The sequence below is a fragment of the Balaenoptera borealis genome, assembly GCF_965194805.1.
Source record: "Balaenoptera borealis genome assembly, chromosome: 1".
Lineage (NCBI taxonomy): Eukaryota > Metazoa > Chordata > Mammalia > Artiodactyla > Balaenopteridae > Balaenoptera > Balaenoptera borealis.
Window position 1 is genome coordinate 77,993,493 of NC_138860.1, and position 24,943 is coordinate 78,018,435.

The window sequence follows — 24,943 nt, forward strand, 5'->3', positions numbered from 1 at the left end:
GGGGAATGGGTGGGGACTGATGGAAGTTTGAGGATGAAGGTGCTAGATGAGCTCTGGGGTCACCTCCTACGGATGGCCACTTTGACAGCCTTAGCTTTGCAGACCTGGCTGTCCCTTTTCCTGGTTTTGGCTCCACCCTTCCAGCTCCTCCCCACTCCCCACATTCTCCAGAGTTGAGAAAGAAACAGAGTGCCTAGGAAATATGCCTTTTCCTGTCTCCGACCTCCAGGGCACACCCCACCCCTCTCAGTGCAGAGTGTTGTCCACTTCTCCTCACTGGAACTAGAGACTCCTTCACCCAAACCCAGGCTCACCCTTTCCTTAGGTCCCAACTAAACCTCTTAGCAAAGAGTTTAAATAATTTATCCCCCGGCCCCATCTCCTATTTAGTGTATTCTGTGCCAAGCACCTTCTGTACATTATCTCAATTAACGTCACAAAAATCCTTTGGGATGGATGACATCCACCTCAATTTGCCAACAAGAAAACAGGTTGGAGGAGGTTAAGCAAGTTGACCAGGATCGCCAACCAGGAAGTGACAGCATCCAAACGGCCCAGCCTCCTAACTCACTTCTTCTGGTTCTGCCCCAAGGGGGTGGCAAACAGGTCTCCAGTGACCTTGCAGAGCCGTGAAGCGCCCTTCAGACCAGATCCTCCTCATTCCTTAACTCCTAGATCCCGCCCTTTCCCACTTCAGCAGGGTTTGCGGCGAGGCCTAGAGGCCCAGAACAAATGGCTGGATTCAAAGTGAGAAGCCACAGTCACCTCGCCGACCCCAGGGCCCCTGCACCCAACTCTCAGGGAAAAGCCGGAAGGTGCAGGGCACCTGTGCACTCTGCGGCGCTGCCGGGGATTTGGCCAAGACCAGGTGCAGCCCGCCCCCGGACCGGGGTCGGGGCGGAGACAGGGCTGAGGGGGGCGGGCCTGGGTGGGGGTCGGGGCGGAGCCGGGTACCGAAGAGGGGGCGGGGCTAGGGCTGGAGTCCGGGCGGAGCCTGGAACAGGGGCGGGGGGAGCCGGGGCCGAGGTCCAGTACCCCGTTGCGGCACACCCGGGGACCTGAGCGGGGTCAAGGTCTGGAGGGGTCAGGGCGGAGTTGGGGACCGGAGTGGGGCCGGGGCCGGGGCCGGGAGCCCAGGGCGGGGGCGGGGCCCGGGTAAGGCGGGGCGGGAATGGTCTTCCGAGTTGCCAAGGCGGGAGGGAAAGCAGTAGGAGGAGGAGAGGAGGAGGGGAGAAGGGAGGAGGGAGGAGGGCAGAGGGAAGAGGGCAGAGGGAAGAGGGCGGTGACTTGGCAGCTCCAGCTTCGCTCAGCTTCGCTCCGCGCACCCACGCCTCGCTGCTCCGCTTCGTGCCCCCCACCCGGGCATGCGCCCCCCGAACCCCCGGCCACCCAGAGCCCGCGCCGCCCCCCAGAGCCTTCGCAGAGCCGGCTGCGCAGGATGGGCGCCCTCGGTCCCAAGCCGCCGCCGCCGCTGCTGCTGTTAATCCTGGGTAAGCCCGGCCCCCGGCTCCGGCTCCCAGCCCCGCCCGGCAGGTGCCTGACACCTGGTGACCAGCCCTGCCCGCCTCCCCAGCATTTCGGAGCCCCTCGCACCCCTTTCTCCGTCAGGGGCTCCCCCAGCCTCCCCGGGCCTGGCGCCCCGCTGCTCTGTGTGGCCGCGCTCCGAGCCAGTCTTGGGGCCGGCGGGGGGTGGGGTAGCGGTGAAGGCTCTCCAGTTCTAGGCCCCGGGTTGGGGCACAGTGAGGACCCACCGAGGTGTCGCCCCTAGGAACCGCCAGGCCCCACTTCTCAGCCGGCACACTCAGGTCCTGAGGTCGCTGCGCCCAAATGCTGCGACTCCTCTCTGCCTCACTCAGCTTCAGGCCCAGCCTTGGGTGCTCGCCCTGCGTGGGCAGTGTCTGTCCATCTTTATAATTGCCCGAGCTGGCTGGAGGCCCAGGGGCCGGTTCTGCCCACAGTCTTTGAAGTACGTCTCCCCTAATTGCACCCCTCCCCCCCACCCCGCTTCATCATCTGAAGTTGGAGACAGTTCCATCTCCATCCTGGGCTGTGTCTTTCCCCCACTTTCCCTCTCCCAGATAGCCGCACTTGGCTCTGTAGCCTCCCACTGGTTGTCACACCCCCTTAGTCCCAGCTTCCCTGCCTCAGGAGAAACCAGGCTCCATGGAGACTGATGCTGAGATCTCCAAGCACCCTGTATCTGTTGTGGTGCGTGTTCATGGTGGGATGTTCTGGGCCACCGCTGCACGGATGCATGAGGACAGTGACAGTGGAAATGTTTTGGGCGTGAATGGGAGGGTTCCCTGTAGGGATGGTCAGGGGAGGAGTATGGGATCGAGGCAGTGAGACTGCCCGTACAGATGTTCAGGAGACGGAAACCCTTGAAATAAGAACACAGGGTGGTGAGGGGATGGCTTTGGTGCCAGGATTTGGAGCTGCCATAGTTAAGGCAGAGGCTGACATAGCCCCAGCCGCCTGTTTCTAGACCAGAGCTCCATCGCAGTGCCAAGGAGCCTCCCTGTGCTGCATAGGTCCCTGGGCCCTGTGGGACTAGAATGAGTCCTCTCCTTGGGGCCCTGGGTGGGAGGCAGGAGGATATACAGAGGAAGGAGCTGTGAGGCCTGGCAGCCTAGTACTTGGCCCATTTTCCCCAGTGGGCAGCGTGGAGCAGAGAGGAGCCCAGGGTAAAGGTGGTGCAAAGAGACAGAAAAGCTTGCCGAGATCTGAGCGCCCTGGGTGTAGGCGCTTACTTTCATTTTGAAGATGAGGAAAAGGAAGTCACTTGCCCCAGAGAACATATCTAGTGAGTGTTGGGGCTTGGATTTGAAACCACTCCCATCTGACTCCAAAGCAGGTCTCTTCGCTCTCCTTTCCCTCTCCGCTAACACAGAGGAGGGGACCTGGCTGGGGAGAGAGTTGCCTGGCAGCTAGTTTCCCAAGGCGGTGGGGGTGACTTTCCCATGGGTATCTCCAAGCATCAGCAGTTGTGGAGCCAGGAAGATGGGAGGGGACCCTCCTGAGCAGAGTCTGCCCGGAGCCCAGGGAAGGTGTCAGCTCTCTTGTCTCCGCCATCACTCTGATTATGAAACATCCTCGGGCAGAGCCCTTCTGAGACACAGGCTCACTCACTGTCAGGGTGGAAGCTCTTAGCTCTCTGCCAGTGTAGAAACTGAGGCCTGGGAGTGGAAGGGGCTGGACCAAATGGTACAGCTGGGGATGGGGATGGGGATGGGGATGGGGCTGGAAGCTGACCTCCTGATCCCAGCCTGTGCTCTAACCGAGCAACCGCAAGTTTTCCCTGTGACTCAGCCGCAGGAAGAAGGGAAAGGTAAGGGTAGTGCTTCTGGAGGAGCTGGAGGACAGTTTGACTACAGATTAGGTGTTTTCCTCCAGCCCCTGAAGAAAGGTGACGGTTATGCCCCTGGGAGTGACATTCTGGTTGGTGAGGTCAGTGCCTTCAGGCCTCTCCTTGGAGTTCCCCATCGCCTCTCTGGCTTTGTCCCTCTGCAGGGGCGTGTGGAAGCTAGCCAAGGATAGCAGGAACTTGGCCAAGACATTATACTTCTTGTACCTTAACTTTCTCATCTGTAAAATGGAGGCAGAGGGCTGACCCAGCCCTTCTTACGTTCTGAGGTTCTGTGATCTGGGGCTGTGGAAGGATGGAAGGAGAGAAGGAAGAAGCTGAGCCCTCCAAGGCCACCAGGAGTATCTGCGAGGGCAGGGTAGGGGTGAGGGTGGGGTGAAGAAGCATTTTGGCCTCTCTGAGAAAGATGGGAAGGGGCAGCTGGGGGGTTATTGCCTCCCTACTGAAAGGGAGCGGGATGTAAATAAATGCACACCATATGAAGGCTTCCGTTAGGGAGTTGGAGGGGGTGGGGTGAGGGTTGTTTGTCAGCTGGGCCTGCCCCGGGAGATTGGCAGGCAGTGGTGGGGGAGGGGAGCTTCTGCCCCCAGAGGCCAGGGCAGAGGCTGGCTCTTGCCCCCTGAGCCTCAGCTGCCTCGGCTGCCCTGTGGGGCAGAGAAGCAGTGAGCTCATGGCACAGCTGGAGTGGGGAGGGATTGTGTGGTGAGAACTGACTGGGCCTGTGCCCTGTCCTGCTCGGGCCACTGGCTCCATTGTCTGGAGTCCCCTGGTCCAGGTGACACAGCTGAGCGAACCAGCCCTTCTGATCAAGATTTTGCCAGCTCCCTTCAAACAAAGGAGGGGGACATGTGGTCTCAGGATCCCTTAGCTAGAAGGCTCAACAGGCATAAACGTGGGGAAACGGAGTGGAGGGGGAACTAAGGCACAGCCGGAATCAGGAATGGTTAGATCAGGAAGCAGATACACTCCTTTCTGACCTTAGGTGCTCTGCTTCTGGCCTGCCAGTAATGGGATGTTTCTGGGTTCTGAGGCAAACCTGGCTCTATACCACCACCTCCTTGAGACCCAGGTGTCTTACCTCCCAGCATCCTTTGCCTGTTCTCGGAACAGGGCCCAAGTGTATACCAGCTTTCCTCAGGTTTCCTTTCCTTTCACAAGCAGAGGTCAAGAGTGATGTAGGGGCGGGGCGGGGGGATGCAGTAGGGACCCAGGCATCCCTAACTTCTCCTGTCCTTCCCTATAGGAGTCGGGTGCTGTGCCCGGGAGGTGCTAGTCCCTGAGGGGCCCCTGTATCGCGTGGCTGGCACAGCCATCTCCATCTCCTGCAATGTCACTGGCTACGAGGGCCCTGCCCAGCAGGACTTCGAGTGGTTCCTGTACAGGCCTGAGGCCCCAGAGGCTGCCCTGGGCATTGTCAGTACCAGGGATACCCGATTCTCCTATGCTGTCTTTGGGCCCCGAGTGGCAGCTGGTGAGGTACAGGTACAGCGTCTGCAGGGTGATGCCGTGGTGCTCAAGATTGCCCACCTGCAGGCCCAGGATGCTGGCATTTACGAGTGCTACACACCCTCCACGGATGCCCAGTACCTGGGCAGCTACAGCGGCAAAGTGGAACTGAGAGGTACTGGGCCCTGGGTTGGGGTCAGGGCTGTGCCCTCCCAAAAGGCAGAAAGTCAGGGCCAGCAGGGACCTAAGAGGAACCTGAGGCCCAACGAAGTTAAGTGACTTGCATGAAGTTACCCAACAAGTTAGTGGCTGGCCTGAGACTCTAACCCAGAACTCTTCATTCCAGTCCACTGCTCTTATTCTGTCAAGCTACTTCTGGGAGAGGAGAAGTGTCCTTAAGCTGTCCAGCCCCTTTCCATTCCCTGATAGGGGAGGGGAGCCTGATAGGGTGAACAGACTCCATTCCTGGAGATTCCAGGATCCAGATCTGGGGGAGCGGGGGTTGCGGGGGAAATAGAGGCAGGGTAGGAGGAGTGAGACCACATGACAGTCTTGCTCTCTTAAGTTTCTTTGTCTTCTGAGAAGGAAGACAGAGCCACTCTTCTGAGTATTTCAAACAGGGGTCAGTCTCAAGCATAAGGGTGAGTAGGCGATGGGCTGGTTCTATGAAATTCAACAAGTACTGAGTGCCCGTTGTGTGCCCAGCACCATTGGGTTACAGAAGGAATAATACAGCATGAAGTCTCTGCCTTCTAGGAGCTCACAGTCTATTTAGGGAAATAGGTTGTAGGTAGGAAACAGTACCAAGGGTTAGTTACTGTACAGCTCCCAGCCCTCCCTCACTCCAGCTGTTCTCTCCAGTTCTTCCAGATATGCTGCAGGTGTCTGCTACCCCCCCAGGGCCCCGGGGCCGTCAGGCCCCGACTTCACCCCCTCGCCTGATGGTGCACGAGGGGCAGGAGCTGGCACTGGGCTGCCTGGCACGGACGAGCACGCAGAAGCACACACACCTGGCCGTGTCCTTTGGGCGAGCTGTGCCCGAGGCGCCAGTGGGGCGAGCAACTCTGCAGGAAGTGGTGGGACTCCGGCCCGACCTGGCCGTGGAGGCCGGAGCTCCCTATGCTGAGCGGCTGGCGGCAGGGGAGCTGCGGCTGGGCAAGGAGGGGACTGAGCGCTACCGTATGGTGGTGGGAGGTGCCCAGGCAGACGACGCGGGCACCTACCACTGCACTGCTGCTGAGTGGATTCAGGATCCCGATGGCAGCTGGGCCCAGATCGCGGAGAAGAGGGCTGTCCTGGCCCACGTGGACGTGCAGACGCTGTGTGAGTGCCACGCGTCCCACGGCACCAGCTGGGAGCCTTGGTATCTCAGGAGGCACCATGGCCACCATGGGCACTAGGTGGCCATCGTCTGACTCCAGGGAGCCCGCCTTCCCTAGAGTGAAGTCCCATTAGTATCGCTTCCTGTTAGCATCTGTACCCATGACGGGCTTTCTCTGCTCAGAAATTGGGTGTGGGGATGGGAGGGCCATGGCTGAGGGGTGAGAGCCAGGCCCCTCGGTGGCGGAGAGGGTGGCCTCGAAGTTGCTGCTATCAAGGAAGGAGAGGCGCTCTGTGCCCTCTCCTGCCTCCCTGACACCCCTTCCCCTCCTGTGTTTCAGCCAGCCAGCTGGCAGTGACAGTGGGGCCTGGTGAGCGTCGGATCGGCCCAGGGGAGCCCTTGGAGCTGCTGTGCAATGTGTCAGGGGCCCTGCCCCCACCAGGCCGTCATGCCGCGTACTCCGTGGGCTGGGAGATGGCACCTGCAGGGGCACCTGGGCCTGGCCGCCTGGTTGCCCAGCTGGACACGGAGGGTGTGGGCAGCCTGGGCCCTGGCTACGAGGGCCGGCACATTGCCATGGAGAAGGTGGCTTCCAGAACCTACCGGCTACGGCTGGAGGCTGCCCGGCCTGGGGATGCGGGCACCTACCGCTGCCTCGCCAAGGCCTATGTCCGAGGATCTGGGGCCCGGCTTCGGGAAGCCGCCAGTGCCCGCTCCCGGCCCCTCCCCGTGCACGTGCGTGAGGAAGGTGAGAGGGGGCGGGTTGCCCTGGACAGGATACGGGGTCTGCAGAACCTTTCCCTTCTGTTTCTGTGCCTCTCTCCCTCTCCGTCAGCTGCCTCCGTGTCTCAGTCTCACACTCCTAAGATTGTGGGAACACCCGGAATTTCTGGGGTGTTGCTTGGACAGCAGTCCTAACCCCATGCCCCCTGACCTTTCACCTTCTGACCTTTGTTCTGCAGGTGTGGTGCTGGAGGCTGTGGCCTGGCTAGTGGGAGGCACAGTGTACCGTGGGGAGACGGCCTCCCTGCTCTGCAACATCTCTGTGCGGGGCGGCCCCCCCGGGCTGCGGCTGGCTGCCAGCTGGTGGGTGGAGCGGCCGGAGGAGGGGGAGCTGAGCTCTGCCCCTGCCCAGCTGGTGGGTGGCGTGGGCCAGGACGGTGTGGCAGAGCTGGGGGTCCGGCCCGGAGGCGGCCCTATCAGCGTGGAGCTGGTGGGGCCCCGAAGCCATCGGCTGAGACTCCACGGCTTGGGGCCCGAGGACGAAGGCGTGTACCACTGTGCCCCCAGTGCCTGGGTGCAGCACGCTGACTACAGCTGGTACCAGGCGGGCAGTGCCCGCTCGGGGCCTGTCACGGTCTACCCATACACGCATGGTGAGTGGTGCCCCCCCCCAGCCCCCCTCACCCCCATGCTCTTGTTCTCCCTTTTGCCTCTGATCCTCCTGCTGGTGGTGCCTCTGGTTCCTCTTTCTCTTCCTCTTCGCTTCGCACGGAAAGTCTGAAAGTCCAGCTTTCAGCCCTTCAGTGCCCGGCTGCCCCGGTGTCCTGGTGGGTAGGGGCTGGCTTGAGCGCAGAGAGGGCGGGGAGCAGGCGGGGGAAAGCTGTGTGTGAACGGGAGGAGGTGGTGTGGACAGCCTGACCGAGAAGGTACTGGCACACGGGTGGGAACGTGGGTGGAGGGCAGCGACACCCCAGGCTGAACACAGCCCTCCTCTCTCGCCCAGCCCTGGACACCCTGGTTGTGCCCCTGCTGGTGGGTGCAGGGGTTGCCCTAGCCATCGGAGCCACCGTCCTGGGCTCCATCACCTGCTGCTTCATGAAGAGGCTGCGGAAACGGTGATCCCTGACACCCCAGGTGAGGGGCAAGGACCCCCCAGCCCCAGCCCCGTCTTCCCTAATCCTGAGATGAGCACCTCCCTCCCTGGTCCCAGCTGGAGAAGGAGCAGACCCTCTCAGCCCCTCTCAGCTCTGTGGTCCAGGGCCAGGAGGAAGTCACACTCTCCTTAGCCCCCTCCACGTGCGCTCTCCCGTTCCTGCAGGTGTGACTATCTTCCAATCCAGCCGCAAGCCCGCCTCTGGTGTCTGAATACCCTCTCCCTCTGCCTGCCCTTCCTTTAATTTATTTGACCTACTCCCACCCAGAGTGGGGGACACGGCCTCCATGCCCCACTCCTTCCTTCCCAAGCTCCTCCCTCTGGCCTTCTGTTCATGATCTCATACATAGCCCAAAGGGAGGCCATTCCCTGTCCTAGAATTAGTTTTTCTAAAATGTGAATAAACTTGTTTTATAAAATCCAGGGCTGGCTGTGTCTTCCCTGCTATGAGGCTCTAAGAGGCAGGGGCGTGTGGCAGGTGGGCTACTGGGGGCTGACAGCCTCTTCTGGACGACCCGTGCCTCTCTTCCCCCCACAAACACCATCTGGCCTCCGTGGGCCGTGCCACACACCCCAGGAGGGGAAACCTGGGTCCCATCTGCTGTCTGAGCTGTCAGTGCAGAGCCAGTTCCTGTTGGGATTTCTCCTTGGGGTGGGGAGAGAGAAAGGGGGATGAGTTCCAGTTGAGCACGGGTTCTGCCCCTAGACTTCTCCTAGGTTGCAAGGCAGGGGCTTCCAGGGCCCAGTGCCCTTTTCTGAGTCCCCACGCTATTCCGCAGTCTCATTCTCTTGGTCAGGCTAATCTTGGACCTGACTCCTCCCCCCAGGCCCTGGGGCCTCAGCCTTTCTCCTCCTGATCTTCATTATTCTGCCTGACAGCAGCAGAATGGAAGGCCCAGAACACAGCCACCTGGGCGATGGGGACGCCAGCAGTCAGAGGGGCCCCTGCATACACCCGCCCCCACCGCATGCCCCCTTGCCTCACCCGTCCTCCCGTGCCCCCGGGGCTCCCTGAATTTGTCTCTGCCTAAGGATTCTCGGATCCTAGGATTCTTAGCTGCACTGCACCTCGAGAGGCACGCAGTCTACCTCTTTCAACTCAGTTATTTAAACATTTATTGAGCATTAGCAGTTTACCAAGTGTTGTTTTTACAGATAGGGAAACTGAGGCCCAGAGTAGTGATGCGACTTGCCCAGAGTCATAGAACTAATTCGTGACAGTGTCAGGACTAGAACCCAGGTCCCCAGACTCCTTGCACTGCACACAGTGGGGCCCTGAGTGGTCGCTGAGTGGCAAGGAGAGGGGTGGCAGGGTCTCAGTGCCTTCCATCCAGCCTCAGTTCCTCTACGGTGGGTTCACTTGCAATGGGTGAACTACCGCGTGAGTGAGTGTGGACACCCAGAGCCCGCCCCCTCCTATCCAGACTCCAGATGTTTCAGCAAATTAAACCAGAACTGCTGCTCATCCCACGCCCCAACATTTGTTCTTTGGGAACAGCCAGCACCAGGGTTCAGGGACCTCATCTTTGGGTGATGGTGACCCAAGTCACCCTGTGACCTGAGGCAAAGACGTTCTCTCCGAGCGGACCCAAGCTGGCATGGGCTCCCTCCGCAGCCCCCTTTCCTGCTTCCAGGAGGCACGGCATCCCCCAGGACCCCAGCTTCCCAGCCTGGAATGCAGCACAGTGGGGTGCTTCCCCGCAAGGGGCTCAGAGTTTTGTTAAAGAACAGGAATGGGGTGTAGCCAGGGCCAAGGGCTGGAGGTCACTGCTGGGCCCGTGCGGTGGGAGGGTGCGCCTGCCTGTGTGTACACGTCTCTCCCAGAGGCAGGTCCCCCTACCTCTGCCCCTTCTCGACTCGCCATTGCTCTCCCTTCACAATCCTGGGGTGGGGGGTGTCCCTGGTGACCGGGATGACACCAGGAAGGGGGTGCACGTGGCATGGGAACACCTCTCCAGGGGCTCCTGCCCCAGCTGGGCAGACAGCAGGTCACAGTCACATCCGGATATTTGGACTCTCGCTTCTCTCTCACATCTTCTCCCACATTTAATCCTGCCTCTTAAGTCCTACGTGGGATTCCATCCTTTGCCACAGATGCCCTTCCTGCTCCAGCTCACCACCACCTCGCCAGCACTCCCCTGAAGCCCTCCCGACTACTTTGTCCTATCTATCTTGCCTACTCATCTTGCCCAAACACCATCTCTAGCTTGCCACAGCCCTATTTCCACTGACGGGTGAGGCCCTAGGCCCAGAGTCAGACTCTTCAGCCTTGGTTTCATGGTCTCCTTTCCCCCCACCACAGTTCTCCATACGCGTTATATTTCAGTCTCCTCCCCAAGGACCCTCAGCTACTCCTCAGCTTGATGCCCACCTCCTGACAGGACCCCCAAGTCTGCTTAGGGAAGGGCTTCTCAGAGCGTGGTCCCTGTTCCAGCAGTGTCAGCAGGACCTGGGACTTGTTAGAAATGCAAAGTTTTGGTCTCTACCCCAGACCCATTAAGTCAGAAACTCTGGGAGAGGGGCTCAGCCATATGTGTTCCCAAGCCCTCCAGGGGACCCTGATGCCCACCCAAGTTCATGACTGCTGGCTCAGGTCACTCTCCAGGCCTGACTCAATCCCTAGCTTTCTGATTACCAAGCCCTTCCAACCCCTGCTCGGAGAGATCGCCCAGGTTCTCAGTTTGAAACAGTTGTCACAGGCATATTTCTCTGTTTTTCCCACTTGTACTGTATTCCCAGAATAGGAATCGGGTCTCTGACTGTCCTCCCCACACATGCCCGGGTCAGTGTTCTGGACCCAACGGGCACCCAGTGAACCACGTGAATGACTCCCTCTCACTGTGCCCTAAGGCTGATTCTGCTTTCCTGAGGGCCCCGCGTCCCAGCTCTAGTGAACTCAGGTTTCTCCATCTCTCCTCGGCCCTTCTTCCTCCTCAGAACCTCTCTATCCCTCCCTGCCCCCTCAGTGGTACTTACGAGACCTCACTTCACTGTCAGAAAATAGCCATCCCTGGTTCGCCTTTCCTAGGCCCTGCCCCAGGCCCCAGCTCTGGCATCTCCCCCATTGCCGGTTTCCCTGAACACATGGACAAGGTCATTCACACCCTGCAGAGCCGCCCCTGCAGCCTTTCACCCTCCCTCTCAGCCTGTCACAGTGGCAGGGGTGGAGCTGGGAGGGTACCCTCCTCATCTCTGCCCGCCTCCGTCCAGCTTTCTCACCTCTGGGTCAGCTTGGGCTACTGTGTCCAGTGAGACAGGTGCGCCAGACTCAAGGAAGCTGGCTGAGGAGGTGAGTGGGGACTAAAATCCAGCCCACACTCTGCTCCCCAAGCCATGCACCCTAGTTTGGGGTAGTGTCAGTCTGGAGGAAAAGGGCGCCTTTTTAGAATTTGCACCAAGACACTCTATGAGTTAGCGGCAGGCCTGAGCACACCACCTGTCTATTGGTCTGGTGGCCCATTCACCTATCCACTGGCTGGCTGTCTCTCTCTGCTTCCACCTTCTCATCCAACCCACATAGGTCCATCCTTCTGTCCATCCATCCACGCATGAACAGAAGTGAAGGTCAAACACAGACAGACTGGCAAGTTTACCCATTCCCCACCCTCCATTCTCCTGAAATCAGGATCTCTCCCATCCATGTTGGATCCCAGACCTGAGATTCTGAGGAGGCTCTCCAGCTTTAGTGCATTCCCAGGGACCTTGCCTGCGCCCTCCTCCACCTTCGATAACCAGCTCCCCAGGTACCTGTGTCTGGCCCTGCCACAGGGGTCTGGAGGAAACTGGTCACACCTTGGACTCACTCTCCACGGGTGGCAGGCAGCCATTCTGCTCTTTGTCAGCCCCAGCCTCTTCGCCCGCCCCCTCCCCCAACCCCTCCTCCTCCACCTTCTCGTCCAGCCGGCTGGGGATGGACCAGTAGAGATGGGCGTCAAGGCGGGCTGCGGCCTCAGCCAGCTCCCGGGCACTGCATGAGGGTGTGGGCACCTCAAAGGTCTGGTGGAAGCTGGCATAGTCCACCTCGTAGAAGCCATCCTCCAGGGTCAGCACTGACGTGAAGCGGTGACCCCACAGCACCTCATCCACCAGGTAGGAGCTCCGAGCTTGGCATGTCATTCCTGGGGGTAAGGGCATGGGTCAAGGGGGATCCCAGCCCCAGCCTTCCCTCCCCTGCCTCATTCCACAACCCTATTCCTAGAACCCTTCCCTGGAGCCCGCCTCAAGGACCCCCACCCACCATTTGGTCCAGCCCACTTTCTCTTCCTTCCCAACTCTTGTACTTGTCCAGCTCCCCCTCCTCCTCTCCATTTGCCCCAACTCCTCTTAACCTCCAGCCCACATTCTCCCCTCCTCTCCACTGGAGATGCCAATCAGAGAAACTTAACCTTGAAACTGACCTTGGGGATCATCTAGCCCAATTTTCCTCTCCATACAGGGCTCCCCACTGGAGCATTCCCAATAATGGGCATCTAGCTTGCACTTGATTACCTCCCAGGATTGAGAGCTCACCACCTCACAAGGAGCCCACTCCTTTGTGTGATGGCTCTAATATTTGGGTTGTTCTTTATACAGAGCTAAAATCTGCCACCCTTATTTTCATTCTCCTGCTGTATGACACCCCTTCAAGTATCTGAAAGCAGGAGTCTCAGGTTTCATCATGTCTTCTCTCCTTCAGGCTGAACATCCGTGCCTCCCTCGACCATTCCTGATGTGACCTGGCTTCCAAAAATTTTACTTTTTGACTGCAAACCAGAATGGCCAAGGAGGATCTTTTAAGCACTCTGAGTGTGATAAATACTCCAGCTGTGGCCTGATCCATGCATAAGAGAGGGCTCACCACCTCTCTCTTCTGGCCATGATGTTTTAGCTAATAGGGCCCAAGATTACATTACATAAACATTTTTGGAAGCTGTATCACATTGCCTGTGGCCAACTAAAACCCCCAATTCTTTTTTCACCAGAGCTCTTCCATGCTGTGCTTACATAAGTGATTTTTTAAAGCCTAAATGTAGAACTTTATATTTATTCGTTTTAAATGTCATCTTGTTGGATTTTGGCTCATTATACTCGCTTTTCAGAAGCATTTTGGATACCGACTCTCTCACCCAAAATATTACCATCCTTTCCAGCTTTGTCTCTCTAGAAAAATCCAACAAGCTCCCCTCCCTATCTCCTCCACCCCACCCTCCCTTGTCCTCCTTGCTGTGGGCCTGTGTCCTGTTTTCCCTGTGGGGTGGGCACACCCACCGGGGCAAGTGATTTTCCTTCTACCCTGAGATCTCTCATATTCCCCTCAGTTCATATCCACCTCCGAACAAGGGGGAATGGAAGAGTGAACATTAGCTAACCAGAGACTGGCTCTCAACATTGAAAGCTCTGCCCTGAGCCAACTTGGTGACATTGGTATTCTTTGTTCCTTTGGTGAAAACTGGCATAGGAAATGTCCGGTAAAGGAGGGGAAGAAGAGGCAAAAGGGACACTGGGGAGAGGGGCTGCAAGGAAGAAAGGGAAGGGCTGGAGGTACAAAGGGAGAAGAGGGTTGGGCAGGGACTTCTCAGGTACCAGCAAAAATGTGCTAGCTGGTGAAATGAGAGGAAAGGAAGCAGGGTGAGTGGGGGAAGGGGAAGGAGTTAGGGGAGTATGGGGGTGGGGAGAAGGAGTGGGGAACACTGAGGCAGAGAGCGATGAAGTAGAGGCTCAGCATGAAGGGCCAGGAAAGGGGTTTGATGGCACCAGTCTGGGAGAAGCCAGCAGAGGGCAATACTGGCAACAGTGGCAGGAACTGCAGGGCCCCCTGGTGGGCCTTTGGTTATCCCACTTGCAGTTTTCTTCTCCCACTTCTAGATCTCAAGTCCCAAAGGACTCATTTGCTGCCCCTGCACTGGTCTTGTCCTACCTGCTCCCAAACCTTTCACTGTATAGGCCTGAGTTGGAGGTTCTGACATCACAGGTACATTGCTAGTTCCTTCTGGAAAGGGGCTTGAAATGTGCAGATCATCTATCCTTTGTCAGTGGAAACTGAATTTTCTGATGGATGGGGAAACTGAGGCAGAAGTGAGCCCAGCTATCGACCTCTCCCTAAGGTCCAGCCTAGGAATAACTCAGGCCATGGAAAACCTGCACCATCACATTCCAGGGGCCTGGACCTCTCAGTATTGAGAAAAACCTGGAACCTAAACCCCCCCTTCCTACTCTGCACCCTAAATGCTGAAGCCAGACTGCCTGGGTCCAATCCAGTTGTGGCCGCTTATTTAGCCTATGACTGTGGACAACTTAACCTTTCACTGGGGCAATTTCCTCCCTGAAAAATGAGCACAGTAACAAGAAATTACCTTCATGGGGCTCAGATTAAATAAACCAGGAGGTATAAAGTGCTTTGGAACCGTGCAGGGCACAGAGTAAGCACTGGGTGTTGTCTATTATCATTACTCTCTCCTATTCCCAGTGACACAGACCTCTCGGCCCAGGGTCTCAGGCCAGGGCCACTTCGGAGGATTCCTCCCAGCTTTCTCTCGGCTCTCTGTGGGGAGCGGGGGTCACTCTTTTCATACACCCCTCCCAACCCATCTTACCTCAGCCTCTCATCCTCCACCAGCCTCTCCATCCCTCCCACCCTGGCTTCCTCCGCCCTGGCCCCTCTAGGTCCAATTCCCCGCCCACCCGCTCCCCTCCTCTGTCCTGCTTTTCCTCCTCTTCCTTCTCCTTCGGCCCGCCCGCACCCGTGGCTTCCACCATGCCCTCGAGGATGACGACGATCTCGAAGTCGTCCCTCTCGAGGGCGCGGCGCGACGCCTCCCAGAAGGGGCTGGCGGCGTCGATCTCGTGGCTGATGACGAGCGGTGAGACGAGGAAGAGGCGGTCGTCGCCCGTTTCAAAGCCCACGCTGAGGTCGGTCTGGTGCAGCGGGATGAACTCGCCCTCGAGCGTCTGGCGCGAGCGGATGAGCTTGGCGCGGATGGAAGCCTCGACTATGTGCGACGAACGCAGGTCGCCCACGCGGAACATGAGGCAGAGGCGCCCGTCGCGCAGCGACACCACGGCGTGCGAGGAGAAGACGAGCGTGGCGGCGCGCTTGTTGGGCTGCGAGATCTTGACGAACATGCAGCCCACCATGAAGGCGTTCACCATGGAGCCCAGGATGGCCTGCAGCAGCAGCAGCACGATGCCCTCGGGGCACTGGTCGGTGATGACGCGGTGCCCGTAGCCGATGGTGGTCTCCGTCTCGATGGAGAAGAGGAAGGCGGCCACGAAGCCGTTGAGGTTGTTGACGCACGGCGTCCACGCCGTGTCCTCCAGGTGCTCCAGGTCGCCGCGGCCGTAGGCGATCAGCCACCAGATGGCGCCGAAGAAGAGCCAGGTGAGCGCGTAGGCCAGCACGAAGAAGAGCAGGCTCAGGCGCCACTGCAGGTCCACGAGCGTGGTGAACAGGTCGGTCAGGTAGCGGTACGTCTCGCGCACGTTGCCCTGCTGCACGTTGCAGCGGCCGTCCTTCTCCACGTAGCGCTGGCGGCCGCGGCGCCGCGGCTGCTCCTCGGGCCCCGGCGAGAGGGCGGTGTTCTCCTGCGCCATGGCCGTAGCCGCGGCGGGGAGGTCACGGCCCGGGCGGAGGCGCGGGGCCTGGAGGGGCTGAGAGGTGGGCCAGATTAGCCGAGCCGCGGGAGAGGCCGAGACGTCCGGGCCTGCGCCCAGGGGCCGGGTGGCCCAGAGCGAGTCCCTTGCCGTCTCAGCCTCAGCTTTCCGCATCCATAGAATGGGAACAATACACACAACCCTAGCCGCCCCCACCCCCAGCTCGCAACACCGTGAAGATCAAATGGGATAGTGTGTATGAAGTGGATCGCACTCTGCACGACTATTTTCAAGGAAACGGGGTACCAGAGGTCTTGGTCCCACTGGTCTAACGGGGCTGTGCAGCACCTCACGGCCACCCCCAGGCGAGAGGCCCAGGCAAGGAGGGAGTTTCCTGAAACGCTTAGACTGTGGGTTCCTTGGAGGCAGGTGCTTAATCTTCCTCTCCTGTGCAGAGCCCTCCCTGCCCGAAGGCCACCCCCGCCCCACTCCGCCCTGGCTAATATCAGGCAGTCCCCTAATCCCTGTCTCCGCAATTCAACCTGCTGTCTCACCAGGCTCTTTTGAAATTCACCTGGAGACTGACACAAAAAGTCTTTCCCATTCCTCCCTCTTTGGACCTCGCTTACTCTACCCCCTCCCACATCTTCTTCCTCTCAACAAGCTTACAAAGGAGAAATGGAAGTGGTGGAAAACGAGTGAAAAATCTCCAGTGGGCAAGGGTTGAACATTCCCACCTTGTGAAATTCCCGCTGGAAATCCTCCCTGAGGACTGACCATGATCATTGCGGCTGTAGCGTCAGCCCCATATCCCCTAGGTTATTTCCACAGTGGAGACAGCCTGCAAATGGGCAGGAGGACGGGAGAATATGAGATCAACACAGACAGCCAGGGTAAAGGAAGCACAAAGTTCAATATAGGCTTGTAGCCCTCTAGTATCCTATTCTTCATGAGCCATTAAATCAGATAAGTGATTTAAGCACACACCTTTACCTCCTTCCTCCCTTCAATTCGCCCCTCCCTCCCCAGCCTCTCACCTCCCTTGACTATCCTTAAACAGCCCCCCTCCATATGCCGCAAAGCTCACATTCCAAGGGAAGCCTACCTGATTTTGCTTTAAGTTCTTCCCCGTGAGGAGCTCTCTGAGCTGCAGGCTGCCCTGAGAGAGAGAGAGACCCAGAGCCCTTCCCTAGGCACCCAGGGGCCCCTAGGAGGTATGGCTCGTATGAGGAAAGGTTAAGAATTCAGGACTTTTCAACTTTCCCTTCTTCTTGGGAATCATCCTCTTTCCCCACTCCAAGGACACCTGGGCTGGCTGAGGTGGGGTGACGGAGGGGAAGAGTGTGACATAAGGACCACAGATGGCCTGGACATTTGACCAGGTCCTGGGGAGAAACTGCCTGGGTATGTAACTCCAAACCCAGCACTCTCCAATTTAAGTTCTGGAGTGAGGCGTTCTGCAGCCAGACCTCTGGAGGCTGTGTGTGTGTGTGTGTGTGTGTGTGTGTGTGTGTGTGTTGGGGTAGAGGGCAGGAGGAAAAACCAAAATGAGATGGCTTGGAGCTTAGGGGTATCCCCTACATTTCCAGGAGGAATCAGGGGACACAGGACCCAGGAACCCCAATGCAATGGCAGATTAGGGTCTTCCCCTCCCCCAACCATGAGCTTGCTTTTTCTCTTCCTGCAGCCCACGATGTCCTCGATTGGCTTAGAGATCACAGGTCATTCAGAGAAGTACCTGGGCCCACTTATTCCAGCTTCTGCCAAGGTGGGCTTTCAGATGTTCTCTCAGGGTCTTAGGTAATCTGACCCCCAAGCTGCCTGCTGAGGCAGATTTCTCTGCCCAGGTGTGGGGAAGAAACGCCAGAGTCTGATGGCCCCCAGAACTCTCTCACCCGCCATTGCCCCGGGAATCTAGGTGAGCCTCACTTTGATTGTGTTTTATCTCCTGTCTTCGGGCTGCACTTTCTCAATGGGTAAGGGAAGGTGTGAAATCGTTGCCTCTATCTCAAGAGCAAAGACTCGATTTCTACACCTTCCCTCCAAAGAGTCCTGTTCCTCCAGCCTGTTCCTCCTTATTTCATGTGCATGCTGTGCCCCCTTTCCAGAAGACCCCAGTGCTGCATTTTCCTGGATCTCCCTTTCTCTGGCTAGAGAGTGCTGGCCAGCAAAGGGGCTTATTTTTTGGAAGGGGATCTGGCGAAAACTCCCTCAGGAACCAGCTCTTCCCAAACCCCCACTTGCCTTGGAAATAGGGGCCCAAACCCAAGTCCCCTGGAACTCAACTCACAGCGTGTGGAGAGGAGAGTAGCCGGCAGCAGAGACCCCTGGGGGGGTAGCGTCCATGCCCCTGACACCGCCTCCCCCCCACCCCAGCCCCCTTGGAGGGTGGGAGCCGCAGGCACCGCTGTTTCTCCTAAATGTAGCGGCAGCTCTGACTAGGACTTGCTATCTGTGTCATCCGCACTTCCCAGGCTCCCCTGCTCCTCTCCTGTTTCCACAGCAACCAGTCTGGCGACAGCTCTAGAGCATCCCCCTCCCCTCCCCAGTCCTGGGTACCACTAGAGGCTGATCCATACGCCATAGCTATTTTTAGCCAAAGTTCCTCCTCCTGGACAACTCAGAGCTCGCCTCCTCACCCCCTCAGGAAAAAAAAAAAAAGAAAAGCTAGCATGCTGGCTCTTTCCTGAGAAGCTCCTTGCTCTGGGAAAATACAGGCCTTGATGTGTTTGGGAATAAGGCATTTGGTTTCCTAGGGATTCACCTCCAGCCGGGCTTCTGGGTGCATGTGCTGCTCTCGGGTCAGGCCTACCATCACAGTCTCTGTTTTTGGAGAGGCCACCCTTATCCAGAAGAAGGTAGCTAGAGGGAAAAGAGATCCACGCAAGGAAGGGAGGTAGGGTCAGAGGTTCTAATCTTTGTCACTGATTGTGACCCATAGGCATCACTTCACTTCCCTCAGCCACAGTCGCTCCATCTTTCACAAGATGTGGATATGTGCAAATAGCCCTTTCTGCCTACTTTACAGGGTGTGCAGATCGAATGAGGCAATGTAAATCGAAGGGCTTTGAGGTGTAGTTTCCTAACAGCAAAAGGTCTAGAAACAATCCCAATGTCCAACAGAGAGAAAAGGCTAGTTTAGGGCTTACTAACTCTTCATTCAACAAATTTTTGTGGAGCCCATGTGCCAGGTAATGTGCTAGGTGGGGCTGGTTACAGAAATGGATAAGTCCCTGCCCACCAGGAGCTCATGGTCCAGTGAGGGAGAAAGATCCGTAAGCACAGAATACTAACACTACTACTAAGAACTGATTGAGCATCAGCTCTGAGCTAGACGCACACCTTATTCAACAACCCTGGGCGATACCCTATGAGGATACCTATGAGACAGGTATTATTTTCTCTATTTATAGATGAGAAAATTAAAACTGAAAAAGGTTAAGTGATTTACCAAATGTCACAGAGCTGGATATCGGCAGAGAAGTAGTCACACTCACACACCTGTGTCACACCCCCATGCTCCGCTCCCTTGGTAATGCAATATTTGTGGCAAAGCAATATAATCAGTTACTATGTTCATATATGTAAATGTGCATGCAGGCACACTGTTACATAAAAACCAGAACATGAAAGTATTCTTTTTTATTTTTGGCCACAGCACCACACGTCTTGCAGGATCCCAGTTCCCCAACCAGCGATCAAACCTGTGCCCCCTGCAGTGGAAGCGTGGAGTCCTAACCACTGGACCGCCAGGGAATTCCCCAAAGTATTCTTATAAACTGATCAGAACTGTATAGAAATAGCTTTAGGAACACTGATAAAAATCAGGAAAAAAATTGGAGAAATGGAAATACTTCAATGTTTATTTTCCCGAGGGAAATAATTAAAAGCAGAGAGTGGTAGACGAATGCCAGGTGTTGCTAGTATCAGCATTATTATACCCAAGATATTGATCAGTTCTCCAGCTGCCTTAAAGTTGGAACAGGAAGATGTGAGCTAGAGAAGCAGGACGATGTAGAAATGGATACCAGCAGGTTAGAAGTCCCTGGAATGGCCTGGCAAGGTGGAAAAGGTGGTGCTGAGTAATATAGTGTCAGGAGGCAGTGTCCTGGGTTCAAGTCCCAACTCTGTCCCCTATTAGCTGGGTGACTTTGAGCAAGTTACTTAACCTCTCTGACCAGTTTCTTCATCTAAGAACTGAGAACAACTGTATTATCCATCTCTGGGGGATTGTCATGAGGATTATATGAGGCAGTGGTGGCACATTGTAAGTACTCAGTAGATGCTAGCTATGGTCTTCTTTCTTCTCATCATCATCGTCTTCATCCCAGGCATCTCCTGAAATCTCCACTTACCCTGTGCCGCCTTCCTCTGTTCTGGTGCCACCCAGTGAGACCTGCAGGGGGCACTCCTGGTACACTACCCTCCTCTCCCAGCCCTCTCGCTTGTGTTTCTTGTTCCAAGTGGAAATATCGAGTTTTCAGCCTGAGATTGGCATCAGGAGGGCTGTTAAAGCCCCAGTCAACATCCCCGTCTCCTGGGCCTGGCCCTGTCACCTGAGCCTTGGGACTGCTAGCCTGCCCTTCTCTGTCCTGCCAAGCAGCTGCTCACGTTGGTTCCACTGTGCCAGGAGCTCAGAGAGAAGAAACCAAACTCCTGGGCAAGAACGTATTTGCATAGAACTGGCCCCATTTCCTGGAGGGGGAAATCACAGGGCTGGCAGGGTCCTCCGGAAGATGTATCAGCCAGACCCCTGCCTCAGTGCAGGCTGCCTTGAGCATGGCCTTCCTGACAAAGGAGACCACCACCCCCTCCCCTGCTTTATGGATCCGGCAGGTCCTGGACTTTTACCTGGTATCTAACCTCAATTCTTTGTTTATCATTGAACTTGAACAGAGTGAGGGAAAGAAAAAGTTTTCTTAGGTACCAGGATACAGAAAAATAAGCAGGATCCTAGCTTTCAGGTATTATGAGGTAAAGAAAGCAACTTTACAAGGAGTCAGTGAAACATGTCAGTACAGTTGTGACGATGGGAGATTGGGTTTGGAACTGGAGAATGTTGAGGGCAGGAGGGGCACAGCTGGGGCCACATTGCTGGTCTATAAAGAACCTTGGTACAAAATAGAAAAAAGGAACCCCCTCTGGGCAGATGCACTCCTTATGGCATGTAGCAAGTGATACTTTGGCGTAAAAAAAAAATAAAAAGGGGAATCCCTCCAGTAGACATGGCTCCAAGCCATGATGCAAGGAATGGCAAACTGAACGTGGTTCAGTCCTCAATTTGCCCCCTCAGTGGGTGCCTTTATGCAGTGCACAAACTGTACAACTGTATGTGGCAGCCTTGGGATCAACCAATCTGGGAAGATTTCCTTGAGCAGTATCATGAGACTTCTTAGGTAAAAGGTTGGAGGTGGGAGAGGAAGCATGAAGGGGAATACAGGAGGTGGCTGAGGATATGAACTTAGTGGAGCAGGGAGGCCAATCAGATAGATTATAACAATTTCTATAAATTCAAGGGAGACGGGGCCCTAGGAAACTCAGAGCAGAGGGAGCATAGGTTTGCAGGAGTGAAATGTGGCTGGATATCAGAGTGAAATGGGGAGAAGCAGAGCACAGATCCAGGACGGACGGAGCCCCACTGGGCTCCTGAGGCTGAGGGCTTTGCTGGTCTTCTGGCTGAGTTCAGGAGAGCACAAGCATCAGAACCTTCTCATACACAGGTCTATCTTGCTTTATAGGACTGGAGGAAGTAGACCAGGATTTAAAAGTCATGGACTTTAAGAGGTAGTCCAGAATTAATCCTCACTTTACGGGTAAGGGATGGATCCCAAGCACTTTACAGACAAGGATGGGTCCCAAGTAATTTACAGGTAAGGGATGGGTCCCAAGAGGATAGACAGAACTAAGACCCAGGCCTCCTGGCTCCTGGTCCCTGGTTGTTTCTTTATTCCCTGTTGCCTCCCTCCTACCACAGTATATTGGGTGTTAATAGAATTTCTGTCCATTGGACCCAATTAGAAAGGTACTAGAGAAACCACCTAGTTAAAGAAATTCTGGATAGAACCCTTTGGTAATGTGATTAAGCATCCCCTAACTTATGTCTTATAAATGTGAGTTTTTGTAAATCGCATTTACTGAAAGGAGGTGGTATACCTAAATAATGATCCATTCATGACTTGGTGGGGTGGGTGTAGCTCAGTCCCTCTCTTGGATTTCTCCTCTGTGGTCTGGGTTATCCAGCTATTAGGTGCCCTACTACTAATGGAAATTGTTCAGCCTTGTGGGGCCCGAATGCTAAAATGCCCCTTGGAATCCTGTGGTGGGCGTTGTCAGTATCTCTATTTCCAGCCGATCCCTCTGACTGTGAAATGTTGCCTATTCTGAGCCTCCTCATGCCTCCTGACCCAAAGCTTCCCTCATCCCTTCCGTCCGCACTGGCTTTTCCCAGCAGAAGCCCCTCATACTGCTGCCCACTTGTGGATTCTCCTTCCCAAACAAGTTACTCACCCCTACTGTCCTCTGTGCTCTGAAGGAGCCCCTGCCCTGTACGAATGAGGTAAAAGAAGAGATGAGGCCAAACTTGGGAGGAGTGAGTTAGAAAGGAGCAATTGAGAATAAGAAAGACAGAACTTGCTAAAGTGAGGAAACAGAGGGGTGTCCTTAAAAAAAGATGGTTCCCCTAACTGCCATTTTGTGTGGGAACACTGGACATCGCAACCCTGGCAAATTTTTCATACCGATGTGTGCTCATATTGACAAGTTTATGTTTCAACCATGCAAAATCACTCTAGTATCACCTTGAGACAAGCTTTGGAGTTCAACATACGTGGATTCAAATTCCAAATCGAACACTTTCTAGCTATGTTACCATAGGCGAGCTGCTGAACCTCTCTGAACCACAGTTTCTCCGTCTCAAGTAATATGTATATCTTGCATAGTAAACACTCACAAATATGAATTTCCTATGCCATTTATTATTGATTCCCTATAGGGCTCCTAGTGACTGTTCTAGGGCTTCTTTTTTTTTGTAAAAAGACTTAGAAATGGGCTTCCCTGGTGGCGCAGTGGTTGAGAATCTGCCTGCCAATGCAGGGGACACAGGTTCGGGCCCTGGTCTGGGAGGATCCCACGTGCCGCGGGGCAGCTGGGCCCGTGAGCCACAGCTACTGAGCCTGTGCGTCTGCAGCCTGTGCTCCACAATAGGAGAGGCCGCAATGGTGAGAGGCCCGTGCACCGCGATGAAGAGTGGCCCCCGCTTGCCGCAGCTGGAGGAAGTCCTCGCACAGAGACGAAGACCCAACACAGCCAAAAATAAATAAATAAATAAATATTAAAAAAAAAAAAAAAGACTTAGAAATTAAAAACTGACATTTGATATGTACAAAGGAATGTATACATGATGGATATCTGTGTATATGCTATAAAACATAATTTAAGAACAAAAGCTCAACTTAAATCACTCTCGTAAAATTAGAAACTTACAGTGCCATTCAAGCTATCTGTGTCTTTTTCCACAACCTCTGCACACCTGCTGTTCTGGAACTTTTAAATGCTTTCTAATTGCTCAGTCCCACCGCCACCCTGAGTTTCAGTGAATGACTTTTCTGAACTACAGAAAAGTGAAAACCATTTGGAAGGAACTTCTGCAGAGACTTCTTCACCACCAGGTATCTCTTCCTGCTCCTGCCCTGTGATTCTTTCTTCCCTCCTCTCTCAGAGGAGTACTCCAAATGTCGAGCTGAGGAGTTTGCACTGTGACCTGTAAGCAAGGGCCACCAGTTTGGGGTTTTGATCCAAGAGCACAGGGACTGACATTGTGAATACAGGTTACCTCTTCCTTTGAGACTAGAGAGAAGGGTGCAGGGTGGGTCAAGGTCCTGCGCTGCTAGTGACCTTCCTGATCCTGATGGTGGCCATGAAATGAAAAAGGATATCCTAGAGAGATAGAACAAAGGGAGACTTGACAGAATTTGGTGGTTTTGTTGACATGTCAATGGATGGAACATAGGGTAAGGGTGAAGAGTGAAGATCATCTTTAGCTTTTTAATCTGATTAACTGGGAGGAACACAGAAGTAAGGAAGGAAGTCATGAGAACTCCCAGCCTTGAGGAGGAAGAGGATGAGTTCAGTTTGGGGCCTGTCCAGTTGGAGTGGAAATCCCCTGCCAGCCGCTGGAACTGTGGAGGTAATGCTCTAAAGAGAGCCCAAGGCTGAAGATAGAGATTTGGGTATAACTCAGGAACGATAGTTGGAGCCATGTAAGTGATGAAGGGTCCAGGAGCAGGACATGGAAAGAGAACATAAGACTGAACCTTGGGTATTGGAGGAGGAAACAGCTGTAGGTAGGGGCAGTGGAAGAAGATGAGGCTGGAATGGCACCAGGTCCAGGTCATAAGAGGCCTTCTGTTCCATGGTTAGGAATTTGGACTTTACTTATAGACAATGGGCGGTGTATTGAAAGCTTAAATTGAGAAGTGACACAGTCAGATTTGTGTTTCAGAGAGATTGGTGTTTCTTCTTAAATGAAGGATTTTATGATCTGACAGATTATTAGAGTAGAGAAAGACTAGAGGTAGGCGTTAGAAGGCTGCTGTAGTAATCCTGGTGAGAGGTGATGGGGTCCTGGACCACTGGCATGATGATGAGATAGAGAGGAAGGGAGTGGGATTTAGGTGATTTAGAAAGTAGATGCATTGATTAGATAAGGGAGATGGGGTGAGGAAGAATGAAGTCTAGGATTGCTGTCATGTTTCCTCTTGAGTCAAACCACTGTGTTCACCTGCAGATTAGTGTTCCTAAAATTCTGCTCTACCTTTGTCTCCCCTCTGCTCAAGAAACCTTCATTTACTCTCCATTGCCTTCAGAGCTGACCATGAATGGGCATAGCTCTATATTTACTCCAGGTCTTCCCCCACCACAAATGCTACGCTTACCTTCAGCCCAGTGCCCCCCCCACCCCCGCCATGGGGGCTATTTGAAATGGACATTTACCCATCATAGGGCGTTTAGAGGCTGAACTGAACTAAAATGTCAAGCGCCGTTCCTCTTTTTTCCCCCACTATGTATATCAACTCAATATGATAATACTGGTTACTGATTAGTAGTTAAATATCTATGATGAGCAAAAACGGGGAAATAAATGTTTTCTTCCTTAATACATGCCAAGAGTGGGAGATTGTGGATAAAAACCTCTCAAAACATGGATTCAGATAATGAAAGAAGTCCTTCGTGATGAAAAGGTTGAGAACCACCACTCCGTATTCTGGTCCAGTGGACCACTTTGCTGCTGTTTCCCAAGCAGACTTGTATTTTCCTGTCCTCCCAGGACTTTGTGAATGCAGTTACCTCTGCCTTAAATGCCCTCCCC

General features: G+C 55.1%; 2 protein-coding genes across 13 annotated transcripts in view; one reads left to right on the forward strand and one right to left on the reverse strand.

Moving 5' to 3' along the window:
- Positions 1–1,054: 1,054 nt before the first annotated feature.
- Positions 1,055–8,426, forward strand: IGSF8 (immunoglobulin superfamily member 8). Of its 5 annotated transcripts, none has more exons than XM_082405366.1 (7): positions 1,055–1,073; positions 1,295–1,490; positions 4,608–4,985; positions 5,672–6,133; positions 6,472–6,879; positions 7,094–7,507; positions 7,858–8,426. In XM_082405366.1, exons 2-7 carry the CDS (start codon positions 1,439–1,441, stop codon positions 7,971–7,973), a joined length of 1,830 nt encoding a protein of 609 aa, XP_082261492.1. In that variant the 5' UTR covers positions 1,055–1,073; positions 1,295–1,438; the 3' UTR covers positions 7,974–8,426. The 5 variants fall into 5 exon arrangements, with proteins under 5 accessions (XP_082261492.1, XP_082261490.1, XP_082261489.1 ...); XM_082405364.1 differs by lacking the exon at positions 1,055–1,073 and having other exon boundaries at positions 1,157–1,490; positions 7,858–7,988; positions 8,141–8,426; XM_082405363.1 differs by lacking the exon at positions 1,055–1,073 and having other exon boundaries at positions 1,157–1,490; positions 7,858–7,988; positions 8,173–8,426.
- Positions 8,427–9,106: 680 nt separating this feature from the next.
- The window catches only part of KCNJ9 (potassium inwardly rectifying channel subfamily J member 9), a 55,909-nt gene continuing 40,072 nt past the window's right edge, over positions 9,107–24,943 (reverse strand). For 2 of the 8 annotated variants that reach the window (XM_082406118.1, XM_082406112.1), the window contains 2 exons: positions 14,727–15,633; positions 9,107–12,125 (listed from right to left, as the gene is read on the reverse strand). In XM_082406118.1, coding sequence (XP_082262244.1) covers positions 11,794–12,125; positions 14,727–15,576 — 1,182 coding nt within the window. In that variant the 5' untranslated portion in view covers positions 15,577–15,633 and the 3' untranslated portion in view covers positions 9,107–11,793. Of the gene's footprint in view, positions 12,126–14,726; positions 15,634–16,313; positions 16,418–16,681; positions 24,938–24,943 lie in introns of those variants that run through there. The other 6 variants (XM_082406114.1, XM_082406115.1, XM_082406113.1 and 3 more) reach the window with 6 other exon arrangements.

Excerpts from the sequence above, each read along its gene's own strand:
- IGSF8 (XM_082405362.1), top strand. The coding sequence starts at position 1,172 with ATGGTCTTCCGAGTTGCCAAGGCGGGAGGGAAAGCAGTAGGAGGAGGA. Across the intron at positions 1,491-4,607 it reads GCTGCTGCTGTTAATCCTGG|GAGTCGGGTGCTGTGCCCGG; the intron begins GTAAGCCCGGCC and ends CCTTCCCTATAG. Across the intron at positions 6,880-7,093 it reads CGTGCACGTGCGTGAGGAAG|GTGTGGTGCTGGAGGCTGTG; the intron begins GTGAGAGGGGGC and ends TTTGTTCTGCAG.